The sequence below is a fragment of the Podarcis bocagei genome (genome assembly GCF_964188305.1).
Source record: "Podarcis bocagei genome assembly, chromosome: 14".
Lineage (NCBI taxonomy): Eukaryota > Metazoa > Chordata > Lepidosauria > Squamata > Lacertidae > Podarcis > Podarcis bocagei.
The window spans coordinates 39660235-39680982 of record NC_138139.1 but is presented as its reverse complement, the minus strand read 5'-3'; the positions used below and the strand labels follow the sequence as shown (position 1 = coordinate 39680982).

The 20748-nt window shown below is 46.7% G+C and overlaps 1 protein-coding gene across 1 annotated transcript; it reads right to left on the bottom strand.

Annotated features, from left to right (window-relative positions):
• Positions 1 to 70: 70 nt before the first annotated feature.
• Positions 71 to 20680, bottom strand: ERCC4 (ERCC excision repair 4, endonuclease catalytic subunit). The gene is made up of 11 exons (XM_081170324.1): positions 20309 to 20680; positions 16698 to 16878; positions 14242 to 14437; positions 13114 to 13321; positions 9515 to 9695; positions 8071 to 8202; positions 6892 to 7002; positions 5291 to 5861; positions 4410 to 4502; positions 2281 to 2393; positions 71 to 1321 (listed from the first exon to the last, which is right to left on the bottom strand). The coding sequence occupies exons 1-11, from the start codon at positions 20507 to 20509 to the stop codon at positions 588 to 590; spliced, it is 2721 nt and encodes a 906-aa protein (XP_081026450.1). The 5' UTR covers positions 20510 to 20680; the 3' UTR covers positions 71 to 587.
• Between the last annotated feature and the right edge of the window lie 68 nt (positions 20681 to 20748).

Genomic DNA, 20748 nt, shown 5'->3' with positions numbered 1-20748 from the left:
AATACCAGTAAGCTTGGAATGTACCCCACACGTTTATGCCTGCAAAAGATGATCAATTCAGACACACGCATTTTAATTCCAAAATATTCATTTATAAAGAGTGATACAGTGTGTCCCATGGTCCTCCAACCCAGAATTTCACCACCATACAAAATTGATTGCTAGCATTTTTTTACCTATTTTTATTCACTAACCTCTAATTATAATTTTAAGACACTTCATTTAAAAGCTTCTGGGCCGATAAGAGCCCCATAAAACTTCCCAAGGCATTGTACCATTTGGAACTAATCATCCCATTCAGAAAATGGATATGGCAAGGGGAGATCACAGGCGTGAAGTGTTTCACTTCACTGAAATGAAATCCCAGGGTGTGGAAACCTAGTGTGCCAAGGAGAAAGCTATCCTTCTCAATGTGCTAGCTTTCCACTGGCGGGCTGCTTTGGCTATAGGACAGCATCCCAACATGTTAACATCTTTACCTGTATTCTGAAGTGGTCTAGTTCCCAGAGGATCACAGCAGATAGCTTTTCTGACTGGGCAGTTCAGCTCTAAGACATGACAGCAATTAGCCAAGGCACTCCAATTTATCACCTCTTGTTTTTCCCTTGAGAAACGGCCTCTGTAAAGGGCAAATGAATGAATTCATAAAGCTGCTTGGCATTGCCGGCATTGCCCAGAAGTTCGGCCAACTTGTCCTGAGAAAGGGTTATGAGTTCTGCAACGCTCTTAACATGATTCATTATGGCCTGGCAGTTTTTGGCATTCACACCGGGCATTTTGAGCAAGAAGTCTTGGGGACCCGGGTTGTATCTGTCCGATTCGGGGAGGCTTTCTGAATCTGCTGTGACAGCCATGGCTGTAGCTGCATCAGGCTGGGGACGCTTCCTTTTCAATTCCTCAAACAATTCAGCCGTCACGTACGGAGAAGGGCACCACAGGAATCGAAGCCGGGAGAAGTGGAGAGTGAGGAGGGTGAGTTTGGATATAATGTCGTTGCTCGAGATTTCTTGATGGAGGGATCCCCGGGGAGTGAGGGAGAAGGATTTGCTGGGGTCAAACTCTATGAGAAGGACGGGGCGCTTGTAATAGCGAGACATGGAGACGCACTGCGTATAAAGTCTCCCGCTGTTCAGGGAGCCAATGAGATCGCTGATGCTCTTGCGCTCCACACAGATGTCGGGGGTGAGGATGTAGTCACCGACTTCCAAGGTCACGGGCTCAATGTCAATGCCGCGGCGGTGGATCAAAGACGGAAGCTCGCTACGAAATTCACGCATGTCCACGACAATGCTTTGCGGCACGCCCCTCTCTTCCTGGCCACCTGAACAAAACAAAAGGGATCAGGGAAGAGAGGACATACAGTGGTATCTCGGGTTACATACGCTTCAGGTTACATACGCTTCAGGTTACAGACTCCGCTAACCCAGAAATATTACCTCAGGTTAAGAACTTTGCTTCAGGATGAGAACAGAAATCGTGTGGCGGCAGCAGCAGGAGGCCCCATTAGTTAAAGTGGTGCTTCAGGTTAAGAACAGTTTCAAGTTAAGAACGGACCTCCAGAACGAATTAAGTACTTAACCCGAGGTACCACTGTACTGGTCTTTCTGCTGACCAGCGAGACCCACTGGATCCTAGCTTCCTAGCTGCAGTTCTGTCTCTAAACGGTTTAACAACCTCTAAGCGGTTTAACAAGGCAATCTAAAATATTCATATACAATACTGGCTTTCTATATGCTGTAACAGCCCCCCTCCCTTGGGACTTTTTGATGAAAGGCGGCTAAGAAATACAATGTAATAATAATAGGAGTAGAGGCTCCCTCTTGCCAGCCCATCCTTTGTTATTTCCCCCCAAGAATGCCTCAGACACAGCATCATTCCAGGGCATGGGGTGTGTGGTCACCATCCCCCCCCTAAATGAAATAATATGTCTGGAGCATTATGAAGTAAAGAAAACAGCAGCTGGTCTGTTCAGAGGAAAGCTCTGCCATGGTTTGTGATAGCAGCAAAATGATGTTTTTTAGAAACTGAAGGAGGCTGCTACTGTTGGGGTAAGGCCCCCCCCAATGGTAAATCCCACTACCCCACAAATAAGCAAAATGGTCTCCTTTCACCATTCAGAGCTGTGAAATTCAGAGGCCATTTGAGTTTGCCCCTAAATGATCTGGCAGCCCACCATTTGACTACAATAAAAGATCATTACACTGACGATGTCCATGCAAATTCAGCTCAAAAATCTGAAAGGTGTGTTTTAAAATAGTCCCATAGATATCAAGAACTTACCTGCTTTGCGCGTATCAGTGGAAGCAGTCGCTGGGGTTGCATCTCTTACTAGATCCAAGTTTGTTTCATCTCTTCCTTCCCTTTCTTCAGGGATCACCATGCTGGCCTTCTCACTGAAAAACAAAAATTATGAACAGAAATGTTTGAGGCATTTTCCTCAGAATGGATGTGTTAAAATTCTAAAACCTTCCTGCTTCCAAGCTGGAGCAAAAGCTATAGCAGTACCTCTCCCTCCAATCAGTTTAGGGAATTTCCACAAACAGGACATCCCTTGATGTTATTCCCCCAGTGACCGGGGTTCAGAGGCATGGAGATAGTCTACAGGCATCCTGACTAGCAGCCACTAAGCTATCTAAGTTGGCGGCCATCGCTGTATATTGAGGGATCCTATTCCATAGTTTAACTGTGCTTCCACCAACCACGGCAAGACATTGGAGCCCTGGTCCCGGATCGCCAGAAAACATAATAAACACTTGTTCCCGTTTCTGACGTTACACCAGGCGGTGCGGGAAGGAAGGGCAGGATATAATTTAAATTAGTAACAGCAATAACAACAAGACTAATAGAGCAATCCTATATGGTGCAGAGAAGACAGAGCAGCAGATTCCCCACCAGATCTGCAGCCCTGTTAGTTCCTGCCAGACAGGAGGGAAGTGGCTGTGTGTGTGTGTAGCTTATTTTCCTTTTCTGCTCTGCCAGTTCTCAGGCTGGCACAGCACAGGTATCCGGAGTGGAGCCCTCAACAGGAAACATGGCAGTTTTAAGTCCAGTGGCTCCATCACTGGCCTTGGTCCAGCTCCAGAATATTCTGTTTTGGGGTCTTATGCTACTGGCAGTAGCACATGCCCCAATGGCTGAACCCAGGGGAGACTGGCAGAGGGAACCTCTGCTATATTCTATCCCCCAGCAGCAGCACCGACCAAGGGTTAGGAGTGCTCTTTAAATAAACAACATAGAACAATATTCATAACATCTGAGGAGGTTGTTTCAGGGGTATGCTTTGCCATTGTTATTTATTTTGTATTTATCTGATTTTAAGTTTCATTTAGCCAGAAAACTGGAACAGGGAACAGGTTTGCTTCTTGCAAATCAATCTGTTAAAATTCTGCCTGAAAGACTTTGCTTCGTATCTTTACAAGTAAAATGTTTATTTTTAAAATGAGAACTGAATATTCAGGGAAAGAATCTTGAATAGCTTTGAGGGGGCTCAGCTAGGGATGTGATGGCCTGGAGAGAGAGAGAAAACAGGAAAAAACACTTTTTTTCCCTCCTGAGGATAACTCTCTTCTCCGCTGCCCCCTAAAAACCATGACTGGGAAACTTGAGGGACAGCCAAATATGCTGCTGGTCCTTAATATTGTGACTGTGCCAGTCTGCTTTCTGTCCAATTTACTACGTATTTTGTGACTTTTTTGTCAGTTTGGTCTGGTTGGTAGAGAAGTCTCTGAGGTCTCAGGCAAAGAAGAGTTTCTCCTCATTACTTTCTACCTGATCCATTTAGCTGGAGATGCCACAAGCTGAACCTAGGACCTTCTGCCTGCAAAAAATGTGTTCTGCCACCAGATGCACAATCCCTTCCCAAGGACAATAAAGTGGGCACTAGTCCACATGAACTCCTGCAGCAGCCAACCTGTTAATCTTCAAGGTGTCACAAGGCTCTGCTGTTTGCTCTGGATATAAGGGAACATTTCTTTTCCCCCTTTGCAAATTTGACATTTTTATTATATAAGTCTATAACGATCTTTCACAGTATTCAGCTGCTTACATAAGTTTGCTACCTTGGTAACACTTGGAGTGGGTGGGGGAAGATGAAACAAGCCAGAGCTCAGAGCTGCATAGCAACAATAGGATAACCAATGTGCAGTCTCTGCCTTTCGAGCAGCTAGAAATATGCCAGCAGAAGGGGAAGATCTGGCAGAGAACCGGCTTCCACCAGAATTAGCTTTACAATTCTGCCAGCTTTAAAAGGGGGGAGATTTATCCTGCGGAAGCAAAATACATATTGTTTGACACTGCAGGGCTGGCATCTCTGGGCAGGTAGTGGGACCCCAGCACCTTGGCAGGGGGCGCCTGGCCCCTCCTTTGAAAGGCCAGCATTTTCCAAGGGCAGCATGCAAGATGCACCTTACCGAATCAGTTTTTCGAAAGCTTCCTTTTCTTTCCGTAGTGCAGTAAGATAGCGTTGTTCTTCTGTCGAACCTCCATAGATAAGGAAATAAACCCTGCAAGGCAAGACACAAAGACCTCTCCAAATCCAGAAGACAGTGGCCAAAAGTCTATCGATTCCAGCATCTTGTTCTCATAGTGGCTAACAAGATACTGATGGGAAGCTTGGAAGTGGGATTTGAGAGCAACAGCTCTCTACCTCTATTCCCAGCTACTGCTATTCGGAGACATGTCTAAGGTAAAGGTAAAGGGACCCCTGACCATTAGGTCCAGTCATGGCCAACTCTGGGGTTGCGGCGCTCATCTCGCTTTATTAGCCAATGGAGCCGGTATATAGCTTCCGGGTCATGTGGCCAGTGTGACTCAGCCACTTCTGGCAAACCAGAGCAACGCACATAAACGCCGTTTACCTTCCCGCCGGAGTGGTACCTATTGATCTACTTGCACTTTGACGTGCTTTCGAACTGCTAGGTTGGCAGGAGCAGGGACCAAGCAACGGGAGCTCACCCCATCACGGGGATTCGAACCACCAACCTTCTGATCGGCAAGTCCTAGTTTAACCCACACACCACCCGTGTCCCCCTGCAGTCATGTCTGTAGTGCACAATTCTAAGCAATCCCTTTTGGGAGGTTCTCCCTCACAGACACATAGGAAACTGCCCTACATACTGTGTCAAGACGACTGGTCTACCCGGCTGAGTGTTGCCTACTCTGACTAGTAGCAGTTCTCCAGGTTTTCAGAGAGGTTTTCAAACAGCCGCAGGCTGTTCATGGGACATTCTGCATGGAGAGATGATGCTCTGCCCCTGAGCTGCGACCTTTTCCTCGCCGAGGCTCAACGTACCTCAGAGGCCTCCCAGGCCTGCTTGCTTTAAAAATTTCCAGCTCGCGAACAAACGTCAGCTCCGCGTCGTACAGCACGACGTATCTCGGGGCCACTTCGTGCAAGACGCGAGTGAGAGCATAAGGGTCCCCACAGCCGTTCAGTGGGTGGATCACAGTGAGTGGCTCCTTTAAGATCCCATAATAGGCATCCGAGGAGAGGTTCAGGTGAAGGTCTTCGGGCTTGGCTTCTCCAACGCTCTCTTGGCTGCTGCTTAATTCCTCACAGCCTTCTTCCTCTCCCAGGTTTTCCTGCTCCTCTTTGTTCAGCATTTGGGTCAAGGTCAGCTCTGGCTTCTTCGCCTTCTTTGGTTTGGAGGAATCCGTTCTGGCTTTCTTGGCCCGTGGTTCTCTGGCACCGTTGCCCCGGCCCTTGGCTGCCCTTCCGTCCTTCAGGCAGGCTACGGTGGCTTCCTGGTCCTTCCCAAAGGTTTTGTTATACAGCCTTGTTAAGAAAGCTTCTGCCCCAGCCGTGATGTACTCCTTGAGCTGAGCACAAGTGCGGTCGTCGCTTGCGCAGATAAGCACTTGCCCTGCAATTGAGAAACGGTTGTCGTAATGGGATGGCGCGTAGAACCGATCACCCATTCCCACCCCCCACCCCAAAATGCAGGGGGTGGGAAACGAAAGGTTGAGACCCACAATAAAATGGTGCAGTGCATCCTCACCCCCTGTCCAGGACTCTGGCACCCTGTAGTGTTCTGTTTGGGGCTCGAAAGCAGGGGAAGCTTCAGGAGAGGGAGACGGAGAACTGATACCCTCCCCTTCTTTCCTAACCTATTGTAAAACCTCCCCCTGCTATGTTACACAACCCCAAAACTGAACACTCTGTTGCTATCAAAGGTTTTTTGGCTAAACCTTAGGAAGAACTTCCTGATGGTAGTGCTCTTTAACAATGGGACACATGTCCTCAGAAGATGGCAAGTTCTCTTTCACTAGAGGTTTCTAAGCCAAGGCTGGAAGGCCACCTTCTCAGGGATGCTGTGGCAGCAGATTTCCTGCACTGGCAGAGGGCTGGACCAGGTGACCTTTGAGTTCTAAGATTACAAATGCCTTTGCTCCAGGTCTCTTGGACTGCTTTAGGACCAACGCTGAATAGAACCATTCGTGCCTACTGAGAGTTGGCATCTGTCTGTCTCGAGACAAAATCGAGTGCGCCTCTGGGGGTGAAGTCAAACCACTGCATTAGCAGCACCCAAGTGTCTTCTGGTTGAAAGGGATGGATATGGCTAGCTTAGGCCTATTCATTTCGGGGGGCGGGGTGGGGGTCTAGTCTAAGGAAATGTTAGTTGGATACACACCGGTGGATGTTAAGCAGTATCAACGTTGACGTTGTTGAACTAAATAATACGCAAAACATCCTGCAGGTTCCAGAAGTCACTGAGATAAAGGTTCTTGTTGGGAACAGTCTTAGGGAAGAAGAAAAACTGCTTTGCAAGTATGATAGTAACAAGTACAGTATTATATTATTATTGCTGGTGAATAATAATAGCTCTAGCAAGAGCAGCAACCATAACTGCCTCTGCCCAGCCCCATCCCGCTGCCCTGCCCCTCCCAGCTCACCTGGCCCGCCCAGAGCTTCACTGTTGGCATTCTCCGTTTCAATCTCCTTCAGGACTTCTCCAAGAGCCTCCCACTTTGGGTTGCTTTCCAGGATCAACTCCCTTTTCTGGTCTGGAACACAAGGTCAGTGGATGCGTGGGGAATTAAGAATTTCTCATTACACCTTTCTCGGACGCTTTACGAATGCTGGGGAATCCGCCTGGCACTTATACGTAGATTGTGCCCCGTTGAACAAACAAACGTCCAGGCTGAAAGCACGAGCTGAGCATGAATTAACTGAATGGGACCTAACTTGGTCTGGATCTGGCCCTGTATGATTTAGAGCTGCTTGTTGGCTTTCTGGCCTCTTACACTCAGGCTGCATATACACCTTACATTTAAAGCACATCCCCACCCCCTGCAAAAAAATCTGGGAACTGCAGTTACCCCCCAGCAGCTCCAACAAACTACACTTCCCAGGATTCTTTGCAGGTGTTATATGCTTTGAATGTGTGTATGTAGCCTCAGATTCACAAATTCTGAATCAGTACAGCAGCCTCTTGTGGTGGCTGCAACTGCGACTGGTTGGTGAAGACCCACCAAGCTATTGTGTACTGAGTCAGACCATTGCTCCATCCAATATATCAGGCAGGGGCCTTTCACAGCCCTTTACCAGAGATCCTTTTAACTGGAGACACCGGGGGATCAAACCCGGGACCAAGTGCATTGAAAACACATGGCTTGGCACCAAACAATCCTTGGAACTGACCGTCCCTTGCAAAGGCACCTCTGGCTTGCCACTCCATCACAAACCATGGTTTGCTAACTTAGACATCTTCTAAAGTTTAAACTCCTGTTATGCTTCTTTAACTATGGGTTCATGTGATGTCCAAATTCAGCCTTAATAAAATCCTCTCTGTTATCGCCATGGATAAAGTAAATACGTGTGTGTGTGTGTGTGTGTGTGTTTGTGTGTGTTTAGAGTTTGCTAATTGTCAACACAAAGTTCAACATCAGACTCCTATCCTCCCTTCTCTGATCACTGTGCCATTTATACTGAAACATGAAATAAGCTTACAGTATTATTACAACATTATCAAGGCAGGGACATGCCCTTTTGTACCCTGCAAAGTACACTGATGCCATCATCATAATAAAAGCACCCATTACTATTTAATAAATTAAAAGGTTTTGCGGTACCTTTTCCTTCTCCTCCGATATCTGCTTTTTCGGCAGCTTTTCTTTTTTTATTTGCTTTGTCATCTGAGAGGCGATACACTCTGCCCCGAGCATTTAGAAACATTGACGTACTAGAATCGAGAAAAAGCCAACCTAGCAGATGGAGGGAGACAAATATATATCCGTGGCTGCAATTACAAAATGCCCACTAATTTCTTTAGCTCTCTTCTTCCCCCTCTTCCCCATCATCTTTTGAAGCAGTTGTGCTCACTTCAAATTAGTTTTGCAGGGATAAAAACAACAACTTTGAAGAAAGAAGCATGCCTTTATTTCCATCTCTCAACCTAGCTAGCCTACCTCACATGGGGTTATTGGGGGGGGGCAGGAAAACAGCCCAGCACACTGCCTTGGTGCATTTGAAGGCAGCGCTGTTTAGGGAAGCTTTTCATGTTTAATAGGTTGTTGTGTTTTAGTGTTCTGTTGGAAGCTGCCCAGAGTGGCTGGGGAAACCCAGCCAGATGGGCGGGGTAAAATTATTAATTAAAAAAATATTTTAAAAAGTGGTAACAAGCAATATAATATGGCCCTAAATACTTTAAAGTAGAGCAAAGAGCACAGCCTTGTTATACTGGGGTGGGTCTATGTATCTAGTCAAGTAATTTTGCCCTGATGTCCCAGATTTAATTTACCTGGTGTAACCAAACATTGAACATACACAGCCCCACTTCCTCTCTCAGTCCAGGAAGAAGCTTTCTCACTTGACACTGCTGATGGTATGGCCAGCTCCAGGCACTATATTATTCTTATCATCATCATCATCATCATACCTTTCATCCAAGTTGCTCAAGCTTCTCATTTTTCCTCCCCTCACCATTTTATCCTCATAACAACCCTGTGAAGTAGGTTAGGCTGAGACACAGTGACTGGCATAGAGTCCCTTGGCAGGCTTCATGGCTGAGTGGGGATTTGAACTCTTTTCAAAATCAGCAGCCTAAAAAGGGTGTGTGTGTGTGTGTGTGTGTGTGTGTGTGTGTGTAACCTTCACTCTGCCTAATAGTAGGGCTGGCCCCAGGATCATGTAAACCTGGCCCATACCGGGGGCACAAAGATCCCACACTTCTGACAAATGTCTCCAGCTGCTCAAAGCCCAGTCTCCATGTCCTGACGTTCTTCCTTCTTCTGCAGCTAAGTCCTTCTTATGTAATTATCGACCAAAGAAGAAACAACAACTCAGGTTTTCTGTATGAACATTTGCAGATCTTTTTCGAGGAACAGAAGTTCAGTGGGAGGCTGAATATATTCACTGTCAGTAAATCCTACAGCCTTATGGCTGGCTGAAAACATTTGGGAACGTTCATGCACATGTGTGTTTTTTTAAATTAAAACTTCACTCTTTATTTTTTTTAATAGCCCAACTGATTCCTTTGTATAAAAGGGGGGGAGGGGGGAGAGAAACTGTTCATACCTGAATTCTGACCAAAGGCTTTTTCTGAGGCTCTTAAGGACTCCAAAAGGTTAAGGAAAGTGACGCAGTCATACTGAGTCAGGTACTGTAGCAAAGTACGGAGAATCTTCAAATCTTGGACCAAAGTTTTGGTTTTTGATCCCAGCTGGTGCCAAAGAGGATCCAAATAGTGACGAATTGTCTAGAAATATAAAATTAGAAGGAACTGCTGACACAGTACTGTCATGATCTGAACTTGAACTTCAGAGGCCTTCCTAAACTTTTAGCAGCTTTAGAACACAAATCCTGGATTGTGTCTTTTTAAAATAAAAATGACAAGTTTCTAGTCCTCATGAACACAACTGAACAATCTGGCAATAATTCCAGCCTTCTGACCCTCAGCACCCATCCTCTCACTCTCATACATGGAGCCCATGGCAGGCAGCGACCATTTTAGGTTTATCTGATATGTGTGCGACCGTGCATTGTGCCGAACCCAGAAAAGACCCAAAAATGTCACAAAGGGGAGTGGGGCAGGGTGTTTGCAGACTTTTCCAAAGGTGCTTCAAATATACACAATTTCACTTAAACCGTGTGATGCCTTGGAACTTAACTGCTGCATAAATTGGGAGTTGCCTGAACTCTATTGCTTCTATATAGAATTCATTGTGCGTTAATAATAAAAATAATAATTTTTAATTTAACAGGTTACACAAAAATAGCAAAACAAACAAAACCCACCCCCAACAATGGAATAGTTCTATGTGCATTATTATAAATACAGAGAGGATCTCATCAATTCATTGTCTGCCAATACATGAGCATACACAATAGTGCTTTCCACAGAAATAAGTGTGCATGCTGATTAAAGTGCTCTATCACCTTAGTGCAACAAATCCACTTTAAAATAAAACAACAGAATTTTGCAGTTAGGAAAGTCACGGGGAAATGCACTGAAAAGTGTGGGATGAACGCACAGTTAAATGGGAAGATGTACTAACACCACGCAAGCAAATCAGGATGAATGCTCGTTGTATAACTGTTCTACAAACAAATCAGAATGGATGCTCAGTGAAGACCGGACATGGTCTAACCTCTGCGTAAGCTTTTGTGCAAGCAAATCAGGATGAACGCTAAACAAACATGTCTTGAGAGGCTCACCAGCTTGCCCACTTAAAGTCACAGCTGGTTCCACTAGAAATCTCCCCCTCCACTTTCAGGGTCAGTAGATCAAGGCTGTTCAGCACAGATATATGGATTTTTACAAAGAACAATTCCAACCATGTTATGATCCTGGCACACAATGCCCAAACAAAAGAACGTTTATTTCATTGTTAACAAGCTTACAATGAGCCAGCCAGAGTCTTGGAGAGCTAATAAAACACTCTTTTATGTAAAAACACAGTTAAACTATTAACAGATGTCTAAATCCCTCCATTAAAAAAAAAAGATAGCAGACTTTCCTCCCCTAAACAAAGTGCAGCTGTTGGGAAGGGAGGACAGTCAATTGGAGAGCTCTGGCCGGCCTGAGCCTGTGACATGCAAGAGACTTTGCCAAAGAAAGGATCGCATCGCTTCATTGCAAAAAAAACACAGCTCTGCAATCTGGAAAGAAGATCACCAAGTTAATGAAGACAAGGGAACCTGCCATTAATGAATCTGCAATTGCCAAGCAACATGCAGTGCTTTTGTAAGCTGGCCCACAGGCAAGAGAAATATTTCACTATTCTGCTCTCCTTGTGAACTAGCCAAGCCCTTCATCTGAGCCGGGATCCTGCTCCGGAATGCACTTAAAATTGCCAGAGCTGAGCTCTGGGGAGAGATGTGAGCTCATAATCCAGACGAGACTACCCCAAGCATGTGCAGATGTCAGGGCTGGGCTGGGGGCAAGCAGACTGAGTCGAGCCAGGAGCCAGGAGAAAGGCCAGTGGTTGGAACCTATGCGTAAGATAGGACCAGAAGGACAAATGAGGAAACAGGAGCGAAGAGCAAGCCAGGCATCAAGGATAAGACAGGGTACACACAAGTCTTGTTTGAGCCAGGGGAAGTTGGACATGGAAGCCCTTCCTGCCTAGCTGGGTGGAGTCAGTCCAAAAGGTTCTTCACCAAGAAGGCAGCCACCTGAAATTCAGCGGCTCATGGCAGAAAGCAGCCAGACATTAATTCCAGCAGTTCCCTCAAGTTTAGGTAAACCATAGCTGTTTGACTCCTTCACTGAAGTTATGGGTGGATGTTCATCTGTTGGGGGTGTTGTGGTTGCACTTTTCTGCACTGCAGACCCTGCCCTGAGCAAAAGGTTTGAGAAGGCAACTTCCACAGTTCTTTCCAACTCTATGATTCTGCAGCCAGCTGAGCAAACAAACACCTGGGATACAGGTAAATGGAATCCACGCCGGACATTGCAGGAGTCCAATGAGACATAATCCTCCGTCTTTTTACGAAGAAGCTGAATACTGCTGCCCTGACTGAGTGACGGAGATGTATGCCCATGATCCCTGAGCAGATTCAGAAAAGTGAGCCAAGTGGGAAGTGCAATGGAATTGGGATGCTGTCTAGTTATGCTCTGCTGCTTTCAATGGAATACGTTACAGCTGTGTATACATATTACGTGGGGTGGGAGGGAATTGTAAACTGTGATGTCCAAAGGAAAGGAAATGCAGAAAAGCACAGAGAGTGATGGTTAACAAATGTTAACAGCGGCATAAACCAGGAAAGGGGAAACCTGCGGCCCTCCAGATGTTTTTGGACGACAACTCCCATCATCAGGCAAATAAAACAAAAGAGATTCAGGACAGAAAAAAGAATGCATTGCTTTACGCAACACAGAGTTAAACTATGGAACTGGTGCCCACAGGAGGCTGTGAAGGCCACCAACTTTAAAAGAGGATTAGATATATTCATGGAAAAGAGGGCTTCTAGCCAGGATGGCTAGGCTAGAACCATTGAAGAAGAAGAGAAGAAGAGTTTGGATTTGATATCCCGCCTTTCACTCCCTTTTTAAGGAGTCTCAAAGCGGCTAACATTCTCCTTTCCCTTCCTTCCCCACAACAAACACTCTGTGAGGTGAGTGGGGCTGAGAGACTTCAGAGAAGTGTGACTAGCCCAAGGTCACCCAGCAGCTGCATGTGAAGGAGTGGAGACGCGAACCCGGTTCCCCAGATTGCAAGACTACCGCTCTTAACCACTACACCACACTGGCTCTCTATTGGAGAGAGCAGTGCTTCACCAGCTGCTGAAACCACAGGAAGGGAGAGTGCTGTTGTGCTAAAATCCTGCTCTTTCTCACAGGCATCTGGTTGGCCACTGTGAGAACAGGATGCTGGACTAGATGGGCCGCTGCCCTGATCCTGCAGACTCTCGGTTATTCCTGACCCTTGGCCACATTGGCTGGGAATGAGGAGAGCCGGAGTCCAACAACACCTGGGAGGCTGCAGGTTGTCCAGTCCTTCTTAAAGCTGTGCTCATCATCACAGGGAACAATCACAGCCCTTCGAGGATGGTGTAGCAGCCAAGGACCCCGATGCCGCTGACTGCACTGCCTGTGCCCATATAAAAAAAACCCGCTAGAGGCCGATAAGAAAAGTCCAAGAACAAAAACGAACGACAGTTGAAAGAGCTACCTTGTCAAAAGCTTTCCCGATAGCATCTTCCAGCGACAGATCCTCTGCTTCCAGAGCCGGGTTGCACTGCTTTAGTTCTTTCAAACACGCGTTCAGGATGTCCAGAATGGAACTCTGGATGGCTCGCATGGCCGGGGTCATGCTGACGTGCATTTCAACCACTTCGGGCTTGTGCCGCTCCAGGAAGGAGTGCACTGCTACGTGGAACCTGGGAAGAGAAAGGCGGGCTGGTGTTAGGGAGAAGGATGTCAAGAGACCCACGCAAATCCCAAGCCTCTTCCCCCACCCGGACAAGAAAAGGCAAAAATAGATGTGAGCTCCCTGTCCACAACGCCTCACTCCTATGGTGCTCCTGATGGGGCCTTTTTGTTTTTTTGCTGGGCTTGTTTATGGGTTATTGAAGGTCAGCAAGGTTTATTTTGCCTGGGCCAGATCGGTCCCGCCCGCAATTTTCGGCATCTGCACAGACACGATTTCTGGCACCACAGAAGCGAGTCCCCGTGGTGCTGCGCCGGTTTAGCACAGTGCGCGAGCGGGTGGCTCGGTTCAGGAGCGGCTCATGAGCTGGTCAAACAACCTCCACAGGCTGCTTCTGGCCCATGGGCCTTAGGTTGCTGAACCCTGGGTTATCGGGACAGTTTTAATTAAATGCCATGTTTTATATATTCTACTGTTTTGGCTCTCCCCCCCCCCCCCCCATTTTGGAAGCTGCTTAGAGACTTTTTTTGTAGCAACTAATAAGTCAAATAAATGAATGATGCCCCTCAGAACTAGACAAGGGTTAGATAGTCGTACAGAGCCTTGGGAACACCTACTCTGCCACCACTGATGCAGCTGCAGAAGACTAAAGCAGAAGGATAAGGTAGCAGGAGTGGTCAGCACATGGATTGGCAGCAGCTGGTCCACTTCACCTCGGGTGGCATAAAGTCTTGTGCCCGCCCTGTTTACTGCTCACCTTTCACGTCTAGGAGCGCCCATCATTTTCCTTGGTCCCCAGCAGCAGGAAACCAAAGATATACTGCTCCTGATCCTGAAGGTTCTGTTTTTGCATAATTGCTGCTGATCAACATTATCTGCCCTGTCTGTGATCAATTCATCTGCTCAGTTACCAAGGAAGAATGGCCTCACCTTGGCCAGAGGTAAAGCTTCCTCACAAAGAGATTTCTCATCACTCTTTCCACGTGACAGAAGCCCGTACTGAAGGCCACGGCATTGTCTGTAAAAGCCTTAATGAAACCCTGCTTGTTCTTCTGGCGATAGAGTCGCAAGATAAAAGCTTCCTGGCAAGACTCAATGATTCTGTGGGCTTTGTACACCAAAATACCTGGCAGAACAACAAGACGAATAAACTCGGGTCATACATACAGGAGAAAAGCAAAGAAAACAACAATAAAGCACAGGACGTGATATTTTGCAGAGTAGGTCATGAGTTTCAAAGGTTCAACCAATTAAAAAGAGCATGACACCATCTAACTTTCCTTTGGCTTTTTTCCCACTGATGGAATTCAGCGGGGCTCAGATCTTTCCCACCTTCAATGCCGCGCCAGTGAAAATGCTGCAACAATTTAAAATGTGTTAATTACCGGTAAGTAGGAAAAGGTACTTTCTGCTCAAAACAACAAACCAAATAAGAAAGATGGCAAGAACCCCCAACCTTAATTTATTTATAGGAGCGTTCTCGGAACACAGCAACGGTGCAATGGCATTTGCAGCCTGAACACTGGAAATAAAACCAACCATACAGGTAAAGTGGGAGCCTGCTACCTTGTTGCTTTAAACTATTTGTAAGAAATAATTGCATTTTGGTAACAAAAGGACCACAAGCAAACAAGGCGACAATAAAATCCTATGCAACGTGCTAGGACATGTGAAGACAGTGGATTGGAATCACATCTAAGAGTATGATTTGCACTGCATTTCCTTTTGGAGATCCACCTTTAGACACTTGGTCATTTCCCTATATAAGGCAGTGGGGAACCTTAGGCCCATGCAAGAAATGCGATCCCCAGGTTTCTCTACCAGGCCCTGGGAATTCCTCTTAGGCCCCAACTTTCCTTGGCCCTCCTTAACATCCTGAATGCTTTTACCTAGCTGGAACATGTCCTTGAACTCTGATAACTGATAGGGCTATATGTGTGTGTGTGTAGAAGCTTGCCTTTGGTACAAAGGTAAAATTTACTTTTCTGGCTGCACCCACTTTTGCCTCTGGCCCCGCCCAACTCTGGCACATGGCCTTCAGGAAAAAAAGTAACTCACAGAATGAAAATGTTTTCCCATCCCTACTCTATAGGGAAAAGATTTTTTATTTTATTTTTAAATAGGGTAAGGGCGTCATACTAACTTATAGAGCTGAATACAGCTATTGATGTCCTTTTCTGCACCCTGAGCCACAGCAGATTTTAAAAATAGGTACAGTTTATTAATACTGTAAGTTTTCTCCAATGGTAAGCCTACTCAGAGTGGACCCACTGGAATGAATAGACATGGTTAACTCAAGTCTCTTAATTTCAATGGATCTACTCTTAAGTAAAAGCAAATTGGCAACAACCCTGTATGTTTATGCCCCCTTTCCTCCCCAAAGCTCCAAGTAGCATAGTTGGTTCTCGACCTGACACCCATCCTGCAGATGAGGAAGGTTTTATAGCCTGAGATGGTCACATTCCCACATTCAGTGGAGGGCAAGGCCAATGGCAAAAGAAGGCAGAGCAATACATGCGAATTTTACCTTTGTATCACTAGGCTAGTTTCTGCACACATTCGCACAGCCCTTTCCAGCCGAAGAAGTAAGGTGTTATCAGAAGGACAAATTCCAGCCAGGCAGAAACACTCCAGGAGGAAACCAGGCAGGGACAGAGAGAGGTGTGACCCTCTGAGGAGAGACTCAAGGGCCAAGCAGTGTGGCTTGGAGGGCCACATTCAGCCTTCATGCCTGAAGTTCCGTATCCCTGTTGTAGGTGGTTAGACTGAAGAGACAGACTCGTTCAAGGTGCCTGAGTGAGCTTCAAGGCTCAACTTGGAACCCCAGCTTCTCTACATCTTTCCCACTCTGTATCCCTTACACTACACTGGTTCTCAGCATATGGAAACTGAACACTAGGCAGGATAAATTCCAGAGACACTTGCATGGCTTGGTCACAAATCTGCAGCTTGCTCAGCATAGGATCTAATCAAGGCTTTATGTCACACTGACCTCTAGTGGGAGAAGGTTTTTATGACACCACATCTATTTAAAGCAGTCTTATTCCCCTTTAACAGTCAAAGCTCCCCCCCCCCCCCGATGAATCCTGGGGATGGTAAATTCTCAGCACCCTTAATGAACTACAGTTCCCAAGACTGTCCATGAATGCTTTAGTTGTATGGTGTGGGTATCAGCCCAGTCTTTGAGGTGTCACAAGACTCTCTATTGTAGAAGAGCAAGGTGCCATTTCAACAATGAGAAGCAATAAACTTTATATCTGCAGAATTGTGCAGGAGTTAGCATGAGGGAGCCATGTTTCTCAGCCTAGACTTAGATTATGTTAACATTCTGAGCGGTGGGCGGGGAAGAGGGTTCGAATCCGCTTTCTCTCGTGGTAAGATCTTACCGGTGATAAGATCTGAAGGGATTCGGTCGGTCAGAAAATCTACCACCAGAATCCGGCTGGTGGCAAAAATGACACCCCCTTGGGCGTAAACTTCATAGCGGTTGCTGCTTGCGATTTCATTTGTGACGCGTCGAGGAAGATGAGCTACGTTATCGGTCCTCAGCTGGTCGATAAAAAACTCCTAAAACCAAAATAAAGTTATTCACAACAAATCCAATGTGGAGTAAGGGGGGGAGGGAGATACTTTGTGCGGCTGTAGAGTAAGAAGCAGTGCAAAAGCTATGATTAAATACAATATTAAATATTCAGTAATCAATGGGACCTGCCAACAAAAACGTTACGGCGGAACGCTCCTGCTCTGAGTTTCAACCAGCAGTGCAGACTGATCCATTAGGGCAGATGAGGCACTGCCTGATAGCTGAATCACCAATATTTACTTCTGAGTAAACATGCTTTGAATCATGATGAAAATACAAATCCCAATTCCATTGCTTTCTAAGTGTGTAAGAGCTAGCGAGCCACTGCAACAGGGTAGGCACAGCAGTCAGCTGAGCACCTAAAGTTTGCCCGGAGTCCAACACTCCATTAAATCATAATTCTGATGAAGCTTTAAGACTTGACCTGCTGCTTTTAAAAACTGACTTTTAAAAAAGTTGCTGTTACTTTACTTTATTTTTGTTATGTTTTGCTTTTCTGCACTTTTAGTCTGATCCTGGCATTTAAACTTTCATTAATACTGTTAGAAATAGGAATAATGCATGACATTGTATAAAAAGTTAATTTCATTGTTTCATAGTATTATATGAGCAGGATACCACCTGTGCTCTTTGCTCATGGTCCTCCCAACCTAATGTCGGGTCAGATTGACACAGACCTGCAGCGGGGCCTTTTCAGTAGTGCCCCCCTCTGGGCATCTGCATTTAGATCAAGTATGGGGAACCCCTTCCCCTTCCAGATGTTGCTGTACTGCAATTCCCATCTGTGGTCACTGGCCATGCTGGAGCTGATGTAGTTCATCAACATCTGGAGAGTCAGAGGTTCCCTATACCTGAATCAGATATTGATTGAATACTGCTTGGTTTCAATACACCTTTGGTTTTCTGAGGTTCTTCTGTCATTTCATACAAGTTTTGGTTTTATCTGCCACTTTTTCTTATTTGTTCAGTTTCTGACACCTGTGCTTTATTTACATTTTCACTGCCTTACAGAACAAACAGCCCTGTGAATAAGGGAAGCAGCATCTAGTTAGCAAGGCAAAATACCACCACCATCAGCTCTTTAAATAGACCACATTAATTTTGTTTAAGAAATGCTATTTTAAAAACCTATTATTCATATTGCTCTTACATAATCTGCCATTGGGGACCTTGTCAGCTGAAAAGTGGGAAGGAAATGCTTAAAATAAACAATTATTATTTCTCGTGCACATAGCACAGTCAGCATGCCTGGTGTTTTACAGAGCTTAATGAACCTTTGCCCCTCCAGATGTTGCTGAACTAAAATGTCCATTCACTGACCATGTTCTTGAGGGCTGAAGGGAGCTGTAATTCAGCAACATCTGGAGACCCAAAGGTTCCTCACATTTGGTTTAAGAGAACATGTCCCTGCTCCAAGTAGATTAGAATCTAAAATTAAACACAGGGTGAAGGACTGAGGGATGAGATGAGCAGTGGAGGCAGGTATAAACAGAGAAAAATCAAGCTGTTTCACTTGCACTGCCCTGACTCCCGCAGGATCAATAAATTCATAGACTCATAAAATAGTTGGAAAGAACCACAAGGATCATCTAGTCCAACCCCCTGCTATGCAGGAAACTTTTGCCTAACGTGGGGCTCGAACCCATGACCCTGAAATCAAGAGCCTCACGTTCTACGAACTGATCTACTTTCATTCTGATTTTGGTTTCTAGTAAACCACAGAGCCTAGGACTTGCCGATCAGAAGGTCGGCGGTTCGAATCCCCGCGACGGGGTGAGCTCCCGGTGCTCAGTCCATGCTCCTGCCAACCTAGCAGTTCGAAAGCACGTCAAAGTGCAAGTAGATAAATAGGTACCACTCTGGTGGGAAGGTAAACGGCGTTTCCGTGCGCAGTTCTGGTTCGCCAGAAGCGGCTTAGTCATGCTGGCCACATGACCTGGAAGCTGTACTTAGGCTCCCTTGGCCAATAAAGCGAGATGAGCACCACAACCCCAGAGTCGGACACGACTGGACCTAATGGTCAGGGGTCCCTTTACCTTTAGAAACTTTAATGCTCAAATCACTATGGTACTAAGCAAGGGCCAAAGGCACAGCAGGTGCAAGGCATGGCAAAGCAAGCTAAAACACTGGCTCCTGTGACTCCTGTGATAAAGGAGTGGAGCAGGCATGGCTTAGTGCAGAGTGTGTGGCATCTTTTGACTGGGCAGGTAAACGGGAACTGCTTCTGGTGGATTGGGCCTGAGCTGATGCAGGCACTGGCATCTCTGTGATCTAGGTGGCAAGAGGAGACAACAGCACCTGTGCAAAACTAGATTTGGCACCTGACACCTCCTCTGGAGGTAGAGGCTTGCCAGCAGGAATTAAAGGAAGAGAAGGCTCTGGCAGGGCAAGAGGCCAGACTGGCTTGGGCTGAATGACAGAGAACTAGGTCCCTCCCCAGGATCAGCCTCCTCAACTGCTGCATCCCCACGGGCAACTCTGATGTCTCAGGAGGCCTGAATGAGGCCCATCCCAATCCACTGTGTCCCTCCCCAAACACTGGCCTCCAGTCCTTCAAGCTCCTTTCACTCCTTATCTTGACATGACCACCAAGATGGCTCCACAGGACTCATGACATGCGTGTATTCAAGCTTAGTTACAGTCTGAGACACAGGCAACTTCCCCCACTTCACAGCATAAAACCACAAAGCAAAAAACACAAAATACGTAATAAAAACAAGAACAAAAAAACCACTCGCAAACCAGTAACTCCCTCCCTGGGCAGGTGTACTAGGAATAGGCCCTTTTCGGTGCTGGCCCCATTATCGTCCTCCATGAAGTTCACACATCTCTTGCTCTAGTGCAGTGTCTCCCAACCTTGGGTCTCCAGCTGTTTTGAGGCTACAACTCCCATCATCCGTAGCTGGCAAGACCAGTAATAATGATAATGATAATAATTTCATTATTTATACCCCGCCCATCTGGCTGGGCTTCCCCAGCCACTCTGGGCAGCTTCCAACCAAATATTAAAAATACATGAAAACACCAGTCATTAAAAACTTCCCCAAACAGGGCTGCCTTCAGATGTCTTCTAAACGTCAGATAGTTGTTGATTTCTTTGACATCTGATGTGGTTGGGGATTATGGGAAATGTAGTCCGAAAACAGCAAGCTTGGGAAACACCGCATATAGTGCCTTTTAAAGGAACTTTCAGGAAGTCTTTCTTTCGACCGGTGCTTTTGCAGCTCATTTGGGATGGGAGGGGTGCAATTCTCCATTTCCCATTGTTTGTTTGCGTGCCTGGGCTTGTCTTTTTTTGGGGGTGTTTTTTGCACGTTGCCTTGTGAGGACCCCTGCCCTGAGAAGCGGAGCAGCCCCTCCGAATAGCAGAGGCTGAGGGAAGCTCCTCCCGGGCCCCGCGGCGCCTCTGCCTACCTCCTCTGCCGGGCTGGTGTTCAGCACCAGCACCAGCCTGGCCGGCTCGCAGTAAAGGCGGAGGAAGCGCAGGAGGAGGCGGTCGATGCCCAGGCCGCGGGCGCACACCACCAGCCCGTCGTCGTGGAAGAGGTCCAGGAAGATCTGGTTCTCGTGCTCCAGCGGCACCGCAGCCGGAACAGCCGCCGAAGAAACCGCCATGACAAGTCGCTGTCAAAGAGCCGCGGCTCCCACTGCACATGCGCAAACCGGGAAGCGAACGTACTACTACGCGAATGAAGCCTCAGGCTCTCAATGCCGTAGAGATAAAAAACCTTCAGAGTGACACGCGCACGCAGAATCCTTAAACTCCCCATGGAAACGGAAAGCCTCCGTTGTTCGCGGGTATTGGCGCGCGCCTCCCCCCTCCCCACCCACCCGCGGCCTTGCTGTGAAAGCGT

Excerpts from the sequence above, each read along its gene's own strand:
- ERCC4 (XM_081170324.1), bottom strand. The coding sequence starts at position 20,509 with ATGGCGGTTTCTTCGGCGGCTGTTCCGGCTGCGGTGCCGCTGGAGCAC. Across the intron at positions 14,438-16,697 it reads CCCTTCAGATCTTATCACCG|GTATTTTGGTGTACAAAGCC; the intron begins GTAAGATCTTAC and ends TTGTTCTGCCAG. Across the intron at positions 7,003-8,070 it reads TATCGGAGGAGAAGGAAAAG|ACCAGAAAAGGGAGTTGATC; the intron begins GTACCGCAAAAC and ends CTTGTGTTCCAG.